Source organism: Dreissena polymorpha, chromosome 16, assembly GCF_020536995.1.
Source record: "Dreissena polymorpha isolate Duluth1 chromosome 16, UMN_Dpol_1.0, whole genome shotgun sequence".
NCBI classification, from domain to species: domain Eukaryota; kingdom Metazoa; phylum Mollusca; class Bivalvia; order Myida; family Dreissenidae; genus Dreissena; species Dreissena polymorpha.
Window position 1 is genome coordinate 18,382,391 of NC_068370.1, and position 16,790 is coordinate 18,399,180.

Genomic DNA, 16,790 nt, shown 5'->3' on the forward strand with positions numbered 1-16,790 from the left:
CTGATAATTATAGATTAAGGATTACAGACCAGTTGCTTCAGTAATATTGTTCAGAGTGTGCCCTGTTGGCCGCGTATGCATTTTTGAGTTATCGTTCAAAAACCATTTTACTATTTCAAGTCACCATGACCTTGACCTTTGACCTAGTGACCTCAAAATCAATAGGGGTCATCTGCGAGTCATGATCAATTTACCTATGAAGTTTCATGATCCTAGGCCCAAGCGTTCTTGAGTTATCGTATGACAACCACCTGGTGGACGGACGGACGGACCGACCGACATGAGCAAAGCAATATACCCCCTCTTCTTCGAAGGGGGGCATAATTATTTTTTGTGACTCTTAATTTTCGGACACACGAGTTTTCGTCCATTATTAATGTCTCTTAGTTTTCGGACAGTATATTTTACAGCGCTTTTTTACCAAATTTCAGTCCTGTTTTCGATATCTAATGACACTTAGATCATGGGGTTTTACAACCAGATTATCATCATAAAACATGGCTGGTGCATGCCTGAGGGCAACATACCATAACAATTGCTTTATTGGGTAAATAACCTTGTAAACCAGGTATTTAACAATGGTTTCGCCCGCTAGCATAATTCATAATTTGCTTTTTTTATTGCGTTAATTACAGGTTCATAGTAGCGAGTATCGGTACATCACATGCTCATCTTTGAACTTGTTGGTCAAAGTACAACCTTGTAGTAAATTTCTGTCAAATAAATTAAGCATTTAAAATTGTTTAAAATGCAGTGCAAACATATATAACTGTAATTTATACTATACGCCATGGTATTTTACAAACGCGTGCTATTACCGGTAGTTGCTGATACAATTGACGCTATTTTCGGACACTTCAATTTTCGACACTAAGTTTTCGGAAACCTGTATTTTGTGAATATTTTTTGTATCTAAGTTTTCTGACACAAAAAAATAAATTATTTTTAAGTGTCCGAAAACATAGAGTAATTAAGGTACTCTCTATGCCCTATATCATATAACTTACAGGTCTGCACTTACTCTCTATGCCCTCATATAACATAATGGTCTGCACTTACTCTCTATGCCCTATATAATACAGTGATTCTTTTTGCTCAAATTTACAGCCGAATTTCGGCTGCTTCCCAATCGCAAAAAAACACGTTTTTTCCCAAAATTCTGACCAAAATTTCCCAAAAAAAGCCCAACTTCAAAAAAAAAATAAAAAAAAAAAAATTTTTTTTTTTTTTTTTTTAGAAAGAAGTCTCATATAACTTAATTATGATTTCTTAAATCTAGGTCTCAACTTTATTTTTTAAACATCTTTCAAAATATATAACTTAAATTTAGTCATTTTTGTCCATAAATCATTCCCAAACTTGCCACTTTTATTGATTAAAAAAAAAACAATTTGACCAGACTCCTTTTCTAGAAAACTCCCTGAACATGCACTTAAAAACAATATCACTTCTGTTACTTATAATCTTATTTATAATGCTTAATTTTTCCCAATTTCATGGTTTATAGCGCTATTTTTCCCAATTTCACGGTTTATCGCGCTAATTTTCCCAATTCAAAAGGTACAGGCTGTAACAAATTAAAGCAAAAAAAATCACTGTAATATAACTTACTGGTCTGTACTTACTCTCTATGCCCTATAGCATTTAACATACTGGTCTGCACTTAACTCTCTATGCCCCATATCATGTAACATACTGGTCTGCACTTACTCTCTATGCCCTATAGCATATAACTTACTGGTCTGCACTTACTCTCTATGCCCTATATCATATAACTTACTGGTCTGCACTTACTCTCTATGTCTTATATCATATAACTTACTGGTCTGCACTTACTCTCTATGCCCTATATCATATAACTTACAGGTCTGCACTTACTCTCTATGCCTTATATCATATAACTTACTGGTCTGCACTTACTCTCTATGCCCTATATCATGTAACTTACTTGTCTGCACTTACTCTCTATGCCCTATATCATATAACTTACTGGTCTGCACTTACTCTCTATGCCCTATATCATATAACTTACTGGTCTGCACTTACTCTCTATGCCCTGTATCATATAACTTACTGGTCTCCACTTACTCTCTATGCCCTATATCATATAACTAACTGGTCTACACTTACTCTCTATGCCCTGTATCATATAACTTACTGGTCTGCACTTACTCTCTATGCCCTATATCATATAACTTACTGGTCTGCACTTACTCTCTATGCCCTATATCATATAACTTACTGGTCTGCACTTACTCTCTATGCCATGTATCATATAACATACTGGTCTCCACTTACTCTCTATGCCCTATATCATATAACTAACTGGTCTACACTTACTCTCTATGCCCTATATCATATAACTTACTGGTCTGCACTTACTCTCTATGCCCTATATCATATAACTTACTGGTCTGCACTTACTCTCTATGCCCTATATCATATAACTTACTGGTCTGCACTTACTCTCTATGGCATGTATCATATAACTAACTGGTCTACACTTACTCTCTATGCCCTATATCATATAACTAACTGGTCTACACTTACTCTCCTTGCCCTGTATCATATAACTTACTGGTCTGCACTTACTCTCTATGCCCTATATCATATAACTTACTGGTCTCCTCTTATTACTCTCTACGCCCTATATCTTATAACTAACTGGTCTACACTTACTCTCTATGCTCTATATCATATAACTTACTTGTCTGCACTAACTCTCCAAGCCCTATATCATATAACTTACTGGTCTGCACTTACACTCTATGTCCTATATCACATAACTTACTGGTCTGCACTTACTCTCTATGCCCTATATCATATAACTTACTGTTCTGCACTTACTCTCTATGCCCTGCATCATATAACTTACTGGTCTCCACTTACTCTCTATTCCCTATATCATATAACTTACTGGTCTGCCATTACTCTCTATGCCCTATATCATATAACTTACAAGTCTTCACTTAATCTCTATGCCCTATATCATATAACTTACTGGTCAACACTTACTCTCTATGCCCTATATCAGTTAACTTACTGGTCAACACTTACTCTCTATGCCCTATATCATATAACTTACTGGTCAACACTTACTCTCTATGCCCTATATCATATAACTTACTGGTTTTCACTTACTCTCTATGCCCTATAGCATATAACTTACTGGTCAACACTTACTCTCTATGCCCTATATCATATAACTTACTGGTCAACACTTAATCTCTATGCCCTATATCATATAACTTACTGGTCAACACTTACTCTCTATGCCCTATATCACATAACTTACTGGTCTGCACTTACTCTCTATGCCTTATATCATATAACTTACTGGCATGTACTTACTCTATATGCCCTATATCATATAACTTACTGGTCAACACTTACTCTCTATGCCCTATATCATATAACTTACTGGTCTGCACTTACTCTTTATGCCCTATATCATATAACTTAATGGTCTGCACTTACTCTACATGCCCTATATCATATAACTTACTGGTCAACACTTACTCTCTATGCCCTATATCCTATAACTTACTGGCCTGTACTTACTCTCTATGCCCTATATCATATAAATTACTGGTCTGTACTAACTCTCTATGCCCTATATCATATAACTTACTGGTCTGCATTTACTCACTATGCCCTATATATCATATAACTTACTGGTCTGCACTTACTCTCTATGCCCTATATCATATAACTTACTGGTCTCCACTTACTCTCTATGCCCTATATCATATAACTTACTGGTCTGCACTTACTCTCTATGCCCTATATCATATAAATTACTGGTCTGTACTAACTCTCTATGCCCTATATCATATAACTTACTGGTCTGCATTTACTCACTATGCCCTATATACATGTATCATATAACTTACTGGTCTGCACTTACTCTCTATGCCCTATATCATATAACTTAGTGGCCTGTACTTACTCTCTATGCCCTATATCATATAACTTACTGGTCTGCACTTACTCTTTATGCCCTATATCATATAACTTAATGGTCTGCACTTACTCTACATGCCCTATATCATATAACTTACTGGTCAACACTTACTCTCTATGCCCTATATCCTATAACTTACTGGCCTGTACTTACTCTCTATGCCCTATATCATATAAATTACTGGTCTGTACTAACTCTCTATGCCCTATATCATATAACTTACTGGTCTGCATTTACTCACTATGCCCTATATATCATATAACTTACTGGTCTGCACTTACTCTCTATGCCCTATATCATATAACTTACTGGTCTCCACTTACTCTCTATGCCCTATATCATATAACTTACTGGTCTGCACTTACTCTCTATGCCCTATATCATATAACTTACTGGCCTGTACTTACTCTCTATGCCCTAAATCATATAACTTACTGGTCTGCACTTACTCTCTATGTCCTATATCATATAACTTACTGGTCTGCACTTACTCTCTATTCCGTATATCATATAACTTACAGGTATTAAGTGGCATTTAATTTTCCTTCAACTCTTTTGAGTAATTTTCCTTAACAAGAAGTGTGACAGACTGATTGACAGACAGATGCACAAAGTTATTAAATAACTTGCTTCTTAACATAGAATTTTTTATTGATACTCATAAGTTTCAAAAGTTACCGTATATCCATGAATATAATACGCCCTCGTGTATAATACGCACCCCCGAGTTTGGTCAAAATTTATTGGTAAAAATTGAAAATCCGAGTAAAATATGCTCTAAACTGAGGAGCTGCGCCATGAGCGCATGATACGCCCGTCGTTCGCCAATGAAGTAGTAAGGTAATAAATAACCCTTTGAATCATTTTTTTACTTCAGTTTATTTGTATTTGAATACATGGTTTATTTTATAAGTACATGAGCATGGAGCGCCGTCTCCTTGACATTCATACCATATCTTTTTTTGAGTATATGTATGCATTTCTTTAGAGGATATGGAGTTGAAGTAAACCTGTTATAGATATTTTGACCAATAATAAAAGAGAAATGTAGATGGGTAAGTGGTAGTGTACAATCGGAATAGAAAAAAGCTCACCTTGTTCAATTTTTCAGGGATACTAAAAAAAAAAAAAAAAAAATCCATCGAAGGATATTTGAGCTACAGTAGGACATTCAATGAAATCACGAAATTTTGACGAACAAAGTCCCATAACTCTGGAACGACAATTCAGAATTCCGTCAAAAACGAAAGGGGATCAGGGTTTATCAATATTAAGATTGTGTTAAAATTTGAAGAAAATCTGTCAAAGGATATTTGACGTAGCGTACGACATTAACAGACGGACGGACGGACGGCTACGGTAGGACATTCAATGAAATCACGAAATTTTGACGAACAAAGTCCCATAACTCTGGAACGACAATTCAGAATTCCGTCAAAAACGAAAGGGGATCAGGGTTTATCAATATTAAGATTGTGTTGAAATTTGAAAAAAATCCATCGAAGGATATTTGAGCTACAGTAGGACATTCAATGAAATCACGAAATTTTGACGAACAAAGTCCCATAACTCTGGAACGACAATTCAGAATTCCGTCAAAAACGAAAGGGGATCAGGGTTTATCAATATTAAGATTGTGTTAAAATTTGAAGAAAATCTGTCAAAGGATATTTGACGTAGCGTACGACATTAACAGACGGACGGACGGACGGACGGACGGACGGACGGACAGACGGACGGACGGACGGACAGACGCGGGGTATACCATAATACGTCCCGTCATAGACGGGCGTATAAAAATCAGTGTCTGAAATCGGCCATTTCCAAAAAAAATTGTCAATATATTTTTGTGTTGTGAAAATAGCAAATCAATTTGGTGTTGTCAACTATCTGTTTCACAGTAATACCCCAGTATATTGATCGTGATGTGTTATAGTGCTGTTGTCATGACAGTTGCATAATAAATATCTCTGTCAATGGTTTATGTTACCATTGATTTTTACCGATAACACACGGGCCCCTTGCTGACATCCGGGTCAAGAAGTCATAATTGCAAAAGAAAGAAGCAGAGACGCTGTCATTTGTTTCCACATTTAATTCAATTTGACAATATTCAGGACGATAATAATTATAATAATAATAAAGTAATAAGACGACAAAATGGTTACTTCCGTTTTTATAGTTGTCTAGATGAATTACTTTTCCGAAGTGTTACAAACTCGATACTTTAATTAAACTTAAAATACAATTAAACCGCTCGTGTTTTTCATGATCTCTTTAATTACAATACGCTGCTGTCATTAAGGCTAGTTTGGGAGAAAAAAAACAAATTAATTATCACCTTTCAATTTAATTCGGCAATCGGCAGAAAGGTGTAATAGACTCTATTAGCATCATAAAACTAATTATTTAATTACCACTCTTTTCTTCAGATATGGTAAATATGCTGTAGAAAGATAAATAGTGCTCAGGTAAGAAATATTTATTTACGGGTACTGTCAGTTTTTTTTTCCTTTGCTAATCTCTTTATACGACTTAGCGTCCAGTCCCTAATTTGAAGGCAGACGACGATATTAACTGTGTATTCAAAGTATACAGTGTCTGCGCATGAATGACCCAATATTATCCGATAGCTCCTCCCGTTCCCACGTTTCATTCGACAACGTCATTTCATGTGTAAGCGAGCTCAATGTTGATTGGCCAGCTACCATGCGCACTTCAATAACAATAAGGTCAAGCAATGTCTCATAATCGGGTACAGACCGGGTTTCGTTTACTGTTCCAATTGCGAACACTTTCATTAAAACAAAGAGACAAATATAGAAAACCAGTCCGATATAAATGGCGGATGTTTTCAATGAAAATTTACTAGATTTTCGCATTTTCGCAAATAAGATTTTTATTGAGGCAAATTCTCAATATTTTCGCAAATGGCTCAAATGGCGAACGACAGTGCGAGCCCTGTTGCACCCCTTTGATGTAATGGTGTAGTTCAAAATGGCTGCCGCGAAGCGAATAACAACAATTAAGTTTAAAATTTGCACAGGAAAAATTTTGTTCTGCTCTAAACTCGTATATTATACGCACCCCCTACTTGAAGAAAAAATCGGCAGGTAAAAAAATGCGTATTATATTCGTGGATTTACGGTAAGACAATATTTTACCAATTCTAGTTTTATCCACAGTAGAATTGCGCAACTCAATGTTGTCAGGGGCCATAATGTGGGCAGGAGGAACTTCCCGACAGCCCACCATCCTGATGGACTTCACCTGCAACAAAATATACCATTAATAAGTGAAATTCTAGTATCAGAGATTGTTTTAGCCAAAATTGGGAAAAGTTCCAATAATGTGCCAATTGGAAACAAGAGCATTGCATAGCGGGTGCCAACGCTTAGCTGTGGGTGATTTTTTTAATAAATGAAAGCTTGTCAGAAGTGACCTTGACCTTTGACCTAGTGACCCAAAAATGGGTGTGGTGTATAGAACTCACCAAGGTGCATCTACATATGAAGTTTAAAAGTTGTATGTGGAAACACTTTGATTTTAGAGCCTATGTTATGGTTTTAGCTCAACATGGACGGCGGACGCCCGACGACAAGCTGGCTATGACAATACCTCGGGTTTTCTCCGAAAACAGCCGAGCTAAAAATTAATGCGGTTGCTTGGGAATTATGTTTTTTTTTCAAGGCTTGGTACCTAAATGCACCAACTCATCTAAATGTTTTTTACATGCCTTTTTGGCAATTTTTTTAGTTTCAGTGCTCACTTGATTTGTTCACTTGCAGATAAAGCGCTTTTGGAACGAAAGTAATCAACTTACCTTCCTTTTAGGAATGTTTCTATTGGCAAATTTGGCATTTTGTAATTTTTCCTTCATTGGGAAAGTGCATATTATAGGTACACACAAACATGTAAGTGTGCAAGTGAAAACTGTCAACATTATTTTTTTGTTATATAAATGCCCATACATGTATATGTTTTGCCTCAGTGTTTTTCCTCTTTATAAAACTGGTACCGTAAAACAGCACCATTCCCAATGAGACCATTTTTCCAAATTTCAAAAAAACAAGAGATGTGTTTGTGAGAAACACAATGCCCCCTCCTGCACAGCTTTGATTTATTTATTTTTGTTTTTGATTATATCCCTTTAAAAAATATTACTTCCCTTGTAAAAATGATCTGTACCTGCCAAATGATAAATAGAAATTATCTCCCTTTAAAGCTTATTACTTCCCCTACATTTGTTTTTTTTACCTTTGACTTTGAAGGATGACCTTAACATTGACCTTTCACCACTCAAAATGTGCAGCTCCATGAGATACACATGCATGCCAAATATCAAGTTGCTATCTTCAATATTGCAAAAGTTATTGCCTATGTTAAAGTTTTTCAGACGGACAGACGGACAGTTCAACTGCTATATGCCACCCTACCGGGGCATATTAATTTCCCAATTCTCAACAAAATCCTTATGCGCAGAAAAATCGACAAAATAGTTGCATATGTTAATCTCTTTTGTCAAAATATTGCAGTCTAAACAATAAGTTAGTATACCTGCTAAGGGTGTTTTCACAACACCCAACACTTAATTCAGTTTTGTCGGGATTTTCTGTTTATGCAGTTCTGTATACAGTACAATAACAGCTTCAATAATGAAACATCTCAAACACCAAAATGATATACATGTATATACAGTATGTTTGAGTTGAAATTAATTTTTCTGAAAATGTCTATTCAAAATCATTTGTGATATAATTAAGTTAAAATGAACAACAAAATAAAAAAACAATTGTCTGTACACAACATTTTTTATACAAAAATCAATACACCCACGCTTTCCGTGTGGAAACATGACATTTCACAAAAGTGGCATAATTTTAGCGCACTTTTTATCGGGACAAAGGATGAAAACTTAATAAACATGCAGTATTATTTAAAGCTAGAATTTGATAATGTACGTTAACATTAAAATTCATAAATGTGTGTGATTACAAATTAAATTATAATCCTCATTTGAGAATGCAACAAAACATTAACAGTTGAGGTAATTATTTAAATAATAATTTGTTAAAACACTTTAAGTGTCGAAAAGAATGTTTTGACAATATTAAGCATGAAGGCACAATTTCCATGAAGATTACACCAGGTGGCTATCATCAGACTCCTAAGTAACGCTCGATTGGTCATTGTAAGCTCGGGTACTACTTAAATGTACCCCGGGTACTCTTAAGTATACCTAAATGTACCCCGGGTACGGAAAATATACAAACAGGTATCCGGCAAATTAAGACTGTACCTGAGGTTTTTTTCCTGCCCAAAATCCGATGTCGTAAAACATGCTACTGAATATTAAATGAAATTCTCTTTGAACAAAATCTGCATCAACATGCTTTTAGGTAGGAGTTTCGATAATATGGAGGTCATTTTAACAGATTATTGACATAAATATAAACATAATAACTTTGAAACAAGAGGGCCATGATGGCCTTGAATCGCTCACCTGACTAACTTTGCTACATCAACTTAAATTCTATCAGACCCATATACAATCCCATGCCAGATTTCATTAATTAATACCTTCTGACAAAATTTCATTAAGACGTGATGAAAACTGTGACCTCTTTCATCTACACAAGGTTTTACTAGAATTGGCCCGGTGACCTAATTTTTGACCCCAGATGACACATATACGATCCAAAATCAGATATTATCAAGATTAACATTCTGACCATATTTCATTAAGATCAGATGAAAACTATTACCTCTATTGTCTACACAAGAAATTTTCTATGATTTGGCCAAGTGACCTAGTTTTTGACCACAGATGAACAAAAACAATCCCAACCAAGATTTCTTCAAGATTAACATTCTGGCCAAACTTTATTAAGTTTGGATGAAAACTGTGACCTCTACTGTCTACAAAAGTGTTTTTTTAACTTTGACTTAGTGACCTAGTTTTTGACCCTAGATGACCCAAATTCAATCCCAACACAGATTTTAACAAGACAAACATTCTGACCATATTTCATTAAGATCTGATGAAAACTGTGACCTCTATTGTCTACACAAGGTTTTTCTATTATTTGACCTAGTGACCTAGTTTTTGACCCCATATGCCCCAAATACAATCCAAACCCAGATTATATCAAGATAAACATTCTGACCAAATTTCATAAAGATTGAATGAAAACTGTGACCTCTATCGTCTACACGAGGTTCTTCTATTATTTGACCTAGTGACCTAGTTTTTGACCCCAGATGACCCAAATACAATCCCAATCCAGATTTCATCAAGATAAACATTATGACCAAATTTCATAAAGATTGGATGAAAACTGTGACCTCTATTGTCTACACAATGTTTTCTATTATTTGACCTAGTGACCTAGTTTTTGACCCCAGATGACCCAAATATTAGGGGGCCGGCACTGGTTCATCTAGTGATGCTCCCAGGTCTCTTCGATTGATCTGAGCAAATTGGATCATTTCATAAAGCAAAAACTAAGCATATTAGCATAAATTAAGTCTTAATAATGATATCCTTAAAGTCAAGTGAATATTTGGCTCTGAATCAGATAAATGGAAACAATAATGTCCTGGCCATCACTCCTTTTTTTGATATTACCCATTTGAAGTAAATAAACCAACATTGCTATTTATACTTCCAGTTCTCTGTCAGTAAAATAGTAACAACAAGGGCTGTTTGTAAAACATGCATGCCCCCCATATGGGCTCTCCGTTGTAGTGAGAGCCATTGTGTGAATATGTTTTTTGTCACTGTGACCTTGACCTTTGACCTAGTGACCTGAAAATCAATAGGGGTCATCTGCCAGTCATGATCAATGTACCTATGAAGTTTCATGATCCTAGCCATAAGCATTCTTGAGTTATCATCCGGACACCATTTTACTATTATGGGTCACCGTGACCTTGACCTTTGACCTAGTGACCTGAAAATCAATAGGGGTCATCTGCGAGTCATGATCAATCTACCTATCAAGTTTCATGATCCTAGCCTAGCATTCTTGAGTTATCATCCGGACACCATTTTACTATTACGGGTCACCGTGACCTTGACCTTTGACCTAGTGACCTGAAAATCAATCGGGGTCATCTGCGAGTCATGATCAATCTACCTATCAAGTTTCATGATCCTAGGAATAAGCGTTCTTCAGTTATCATCCGGAAACCATTTTACTATTTCGGGTCACTTTGACCTTGACCTTTGACCTAGTAACCTGAAAATCAATAGGGGTCATCTGCGAGTCATGATCAATCTACCTATCAAGTTTCATGATCCTAGGCCTAAGCGTTCTTGAGTTATCATCCGGAAACCATTTTACTATTTCGGGTCACTGTGACCTTGACCTTTGACCTAGTGACCTGAAAATCAATAGGGGTCATCTGCGAGTCATGATCAATCTACCTATCAAGTTTCATGATCCTAGGCCTAAGCGTTCTTGAGTTATATTCCGGAAACCATTTTACTATTTCGGGTCACCGTGACCTTGACCTTTGACCTAGTGACCTCAAAATCAATAGGGGTCATCTGCGAGTCATGATCAATGTACCTATGAAGTTTCATGATCCTAGGCCTAAGCGTTCTTGAGTTATCATCCAGAAACCATTTTACTATTTCGGGTCACCGTGACCTTGACCTTTGACCTAGTGACCTCAAAATCAATAGGGGTCATCTGCGAGTCATGATCAATGTACCTATGAAGTTTCATGATCCTAGGCCCAAGCGTTCTTGAGTTATCGTCTGACAACCACCTGGTGGACGGACCGACAGACCGACCAACCAACAGACCGACATGAGCAAAGCAATATACCCCCTCTTCTTCGAAGGGCGGCATAATAAAGTCTCTGTTTTTTTAGGTAAATATTATCAAATCGACGTGAAAAATACGTCAATTTTGTTTCCTTTCGACATATGGGATACAGCTATATGCAAAACATGTTCAGCTTATTAACTTCAATTTGTGTTTTTTTCAACAACAAAAGTGACAGACAATACTACATGTATTTCCTTTCATCTGATATAGTCACATTTAGCAAATAAATAAAACCTTATTACATAAAAATTCATAGCAAATCTGTTGTAACATTTAATATTTGTTTACTTAATGCGACAAAATTTATGACACAAAATTTTCAATGGTAGGTTGGTACTTTGCGCCATAAGGTCAACACAGATAAACATGCTTCCTTTTGTAATTATCTTGCGACTTAAAATAGTGATTTTTACTATATTTTCACCAAGGCAATTGCAACTCATCATGCTTATCACAGCAACAAAGTTATATCAAAATGTATCCCTATTGGACAAATTATGCTAAGCTGTGACTTTAAACTTAAACTCATGTCAGAGACCTTTTTGTGCACAACAAAACAAATTTTTAAATTTCATCATGCTTATCACATCTGCCAAGTGAGCCTACAGACAGTGCCTAAAATTGATTTGTTACATTTGACCTTGAATAGGGACCTTGAACTTTGACATAGGAGGAGGTGCTTCTTACCAAAAGACATTGAGACTACAATTAACCATGCTTATAACTTATACCATTATATTTTAAAATCCATACAGCTGGACATAGTTATGCTCTGAAAAAGCACATAGGATTCCTTTTTTGGTTGGTTTAATGGAAGCTAATCGGTCATATTATAGATTGTAAACTGATTCTTCCCAATTGGGGGTGTAGTTTACACGTCAACCATTTATTTCAGCTCAATTTGATTGAAAGCCAAAGGCTTATTTAAACTGATTGAGTCCGCTGCCTGGATAGATCCAGTCATTGTTTTCTTTAGGGAGATCTACAGAACCCTGCCACAGTGGGGATGGAACATGTGACCTCCTGGTGTAAGGTGGACACAATATTACAAAACAGCGACTTGCATAGATGGTGTGTCTTTCACATGTTTGAAAAAAAAAGCTATAAAAGTGTAGGAATAAAGAGTTATGAAAATGTAACATCCATTTAAAAGAGGTCTTTATGATAAATGTATGTTTGATAAAAGTTATATTGATAGTTGTAAAAAAGTTATAAATTAAACAATATTAAATATATTTATGAATGTGTTTAATAACATAAAACAAGAGATATGTTTTTCAGAAACACAATGCCCCCTCCTGCGCCACTTTGATTTATTAAAAAAAATTATTATCATTTTGCAGGTTCATTACTTACCTCCCTTTCAAGCTTATTACTTCCCTTGGATTTGTTTTTTTACCTTTGACCTTGAAGGATGACCCTGACCTTTCACCACTCAAAATGTGCAGCTCCATGACATACACATGGATGCCAAATATCAAGTTGCTATCTTCAATATTGCAAAAGTTATGGCCAATGCACCATACCAGGGGCATAAAAATGAATGAAAATCTCTGACCCGGCCCTACCCCAACCACCATAACTTTTGACCGGGAGTCAGATCAAAATTCTAAATAGTGCAGGGTCGTACATATGCACATAGCTACCATGTGTGTAAGTTTCAAGGTTCTAGTGCTTATAGTTTAGGAGGAGATAGTGGACGGACGGACAAACGGCGGAGAAAACCACATTATCTCCACCCTTTTCAAAAAGCATGGGGATAAAAACTTTTCGAAGTAAATTCCCAATGTAAAGTCAGGTTGCATGTGGATATCTGAGGCCTTTACTCAAGATTATAGGAATATGAACCATACCTATCGAATTGGGAGAGTTTGCGCCAATTTACTTTTGATTGGAAAAATGAACGGCTGTAGAAAAGAAACATTAAAATAATTATTAATAAAACTAAAATAATCAAGAAAATCCTAAGCATAAACATATCAGTATAATGGATATTACACTTTCAAAAAGCTTTATTTTTACACTTAACGACTTCATTTTAGAACATCTAGAAGTCGAACCATAAAGTGGGAATTTTAGAACTGGATTGGGGGAAAAAGACACTTTACCACTGCGAATATGACAAGATAAAGGCTATAAAATCAGACACAAAAAACAACGACATAAAAGAAAGTATTAAAATATCTTGTTTAAAGAACATTTTTACTGGAAAAAAAGGAACATATTTACACAGAATTTTAATACAACAGGTAATAATTTTTATATATTCTTCATTGTTCCATATTGGTAAATAATACAGTAAGCATAAATTTATGAAGATTACAAAAGATCATTAATTCATAAAATATCCAGTCACAATGATATTATTTATTTATTCACATCAAATTCTTACCAAATTTAAGTAAATTTTAGGTATTTAATTTTAAAATACTTAAGCAAAGTTTAAATTAAAAACGAATAGTAATATTAAGATTTAAAGAACATTAATACTTCAATTATGTCTGTAAATACAGAATATGACATGTTAACTTCAAATACTTAAATATGAAGAAAATATACTAATCTTATTTGTTTAACATGGTTTTTATGTTTCATGCCTACTAATTTTCTCAATATCACCTAAGTGTGCATTTATATTTCCTTTAAAATAATTATTAAGAAATAGAGAACGTCGAAACATCATTTTTATGCCACATTCTTTCAATAATAGCATGTCAAAAATGAAGAATTAATACTAATAATTATGACATATTTCACATAATGGCACATCCCAATCAGTGACTGAAAACATGTGCCATCAAGACCATCTAGATAAGATGGTAAATGTTAAACTTTTGTAAAACAAAGGTCACCATACTTTAATACATGTAAAAGTTGTTTTAATAATACCTCTCAACCTTAATCAACACTTTGTCACCATGTGTAAAATGAGATTATTCAAAATTACCTGTAAGTTTAAATCATGTGATACTGCAATTTACTCTCAAACAAGAGCTAATATATTGTACAGCCTACATGGCTTCTCTAAGCTGTTCTATTTATAGAACAGATCTAATATTAATTATGAACATACTTTAGAAAATTCTATTTAAACAGGCGTTTGTTTTAAACAAAATTATCTTCTTTTGCATTAAAGTTTGGCATCTTTTTTACAATCAAGTGTTAATAAATAAGCCGATTTTAAATACAGATAAGGCAAACATGTAGCGAACCTGTTCAAATATATTGATATTTCACCAAGGTGAATACCGCAGTGCAGTCTCGTTCAATAACAGTAGCATCCAATTAAATAAAATATATTGATGAAAATCGTATTTCAAGCAAAATATATATGTGCTAATGTGTGAAGAAGACTTTTATCTACAGTTTAAATCACTTTGTAAACTTAAAGGTCGCTTTAAGCGTGTATATTTTGTATCAGAACTCGGTCACTATTTATACACATTTTATTCGTCATCCATGCTAGTTTATCCGCCATATTGGATCGTACACTAGCTAACTGTTTCTATCATATACGTTTGAACAAACAAGAAATAAACATAGAAAAAAGCATTTTTACCGCCAGATAACTTTATAACTTTGTTAAAAAATAACATTTCATTAAATAAATGCAACAATATTACCTTATCTTGACTTCTTTCCTAAATAATCATCGATTTAACAGCACTGATCACAACGTTGACTATTTCCCATTGTGTAATGTATGCAGCCTTTCAGTATATTTGAAACGCGTGCTAAATAAGACTGCACGAAAGGGCAAATGATAGTTCAATTAAGGTAGTTTGGGGTTTTGTTAACTGTGTGTATGTAATTACTTTTGCTCATAAACAACCATACACGTTAAATATATACTTTTTCATTACATATGTCAATAATGGGAGTAAAATGATGCATTATGTTAACCCCAGTGACACTGTATTTAATGAGGAAGGTAGATCATATTTATGCTATAACTTCGATGGGGTTATTCGTGTTTTTCCTTGGATCAGTTTATACACGTTCAAGATTGTATTTACACAGATGCTATTGTTTGCTCTAAAGTCGGACGTACCATTTAAAAGTTTTCGCAAAAGTTGGAACAGCTAAATTATTTTCTGAGATTTGTTCATAAGAAGAAATATACTAGTGGATATTTTAAAGCTTGAGTAATCGTATTATCTGGAATCATGTAAGGCACACAGTATCCATGCGCAGTTGTTTCTATAGTATTTTTAATAAAAAATATCGCGTGCAATTGTACAAGCACGTGTATGTCAAATGACGCGCCTATATTCATTACCTTTAGTCCATCAGATACGTTGAAATTTTACCTGCAAATCGGCATCGTCTTGTTTTCTTAAAAGGGGCACATTATTGTACTTAATTGACGGGGAAAAAACACATTAGTATGCTTTTTCTGTGACGAAACTGGAAAACACCCGTTGTAAACGAAGGTCATTTAACGTAATATGGATATAATTGTTTTTGTACAAAATATGCATCAAATAATCCCACGTGTACACCCAGTTTATTAATAAATGAATATATTTTAGCTTCCAAACAACATGGAATGAGGTCATCACTTTAAATGCTTTTAGACTATTGAGCTGAAATCTAGGTGAATTGTCGAGTTGCAGATAAAAAGAAACAAAATATCACAGCCCTAAGCGAGTAAATAAGCTAGTGCCAGAATACATCCGACGAAAGAGACGACATACCGTTTCCGAGCTGTTTTATTCGAAGCAACATGTTCCCCATTTCATCTAAGCGCAACAATTTTGAAGCACTTGACTCTGAACAAAGACAACACAGTGGCGAGCACAATCAGCAATGACCTATACATCGACAACGTCGTTTCAAGTTTAACATCAGAGACTGATGTACTGAAGAACTTCCGCCACGCACGTGATTTGATGGCATCCGGTGGCTTTACCGGAGATCATGGACGTCAAATTCAAGCGCACTGAGGACTATGGCAGAAGCTGAATGTGTCGTAGACAGGGATGCTG

At 35.0% G+C, this 16,790-nt stretch overlaps 1 protein-coding gene across 3 annotated transcripts in view; it reads right to left on the bottom strand.

Annotated features, from left to right (window-relative positions):
* The window catches only part of LOC127861477 (uncharacterized), a 39,311-nt gene extending 23,764 nt beyond the window's left edge, over nucleotides 1-15,547 (bottom strand). For 2 of the 3 annotated variants that reach the window (XM_052399979.1, XM_052399977.1), the window contains exons 1-2: nucleotides 15,426-15,547; nucleotides 7,129-7,234 (exon numbers count right to left, since the gene is read on the bottom strand). In XM_052399979.1, the coding sequence (XP_052255939.1) occupies nucleotides 7,129-7,219 (91 nt within the window). In that variant the 5' untranslated portion in view covers nucleotides 7,220-7,234; nucleotides 15,426-15,547. Of the gene's footprint in view, nucleotides 1-7,128; nucleotides 7,235-14,749; nucleotides 14,832-15,425 lie in introns of those variants that run through there. The other variant, XM_052399978.1, reaches the window with a different exon arrangement.
* Nucleotides 15,548-16,790: the final 1,243 nt, after the last annotated feature.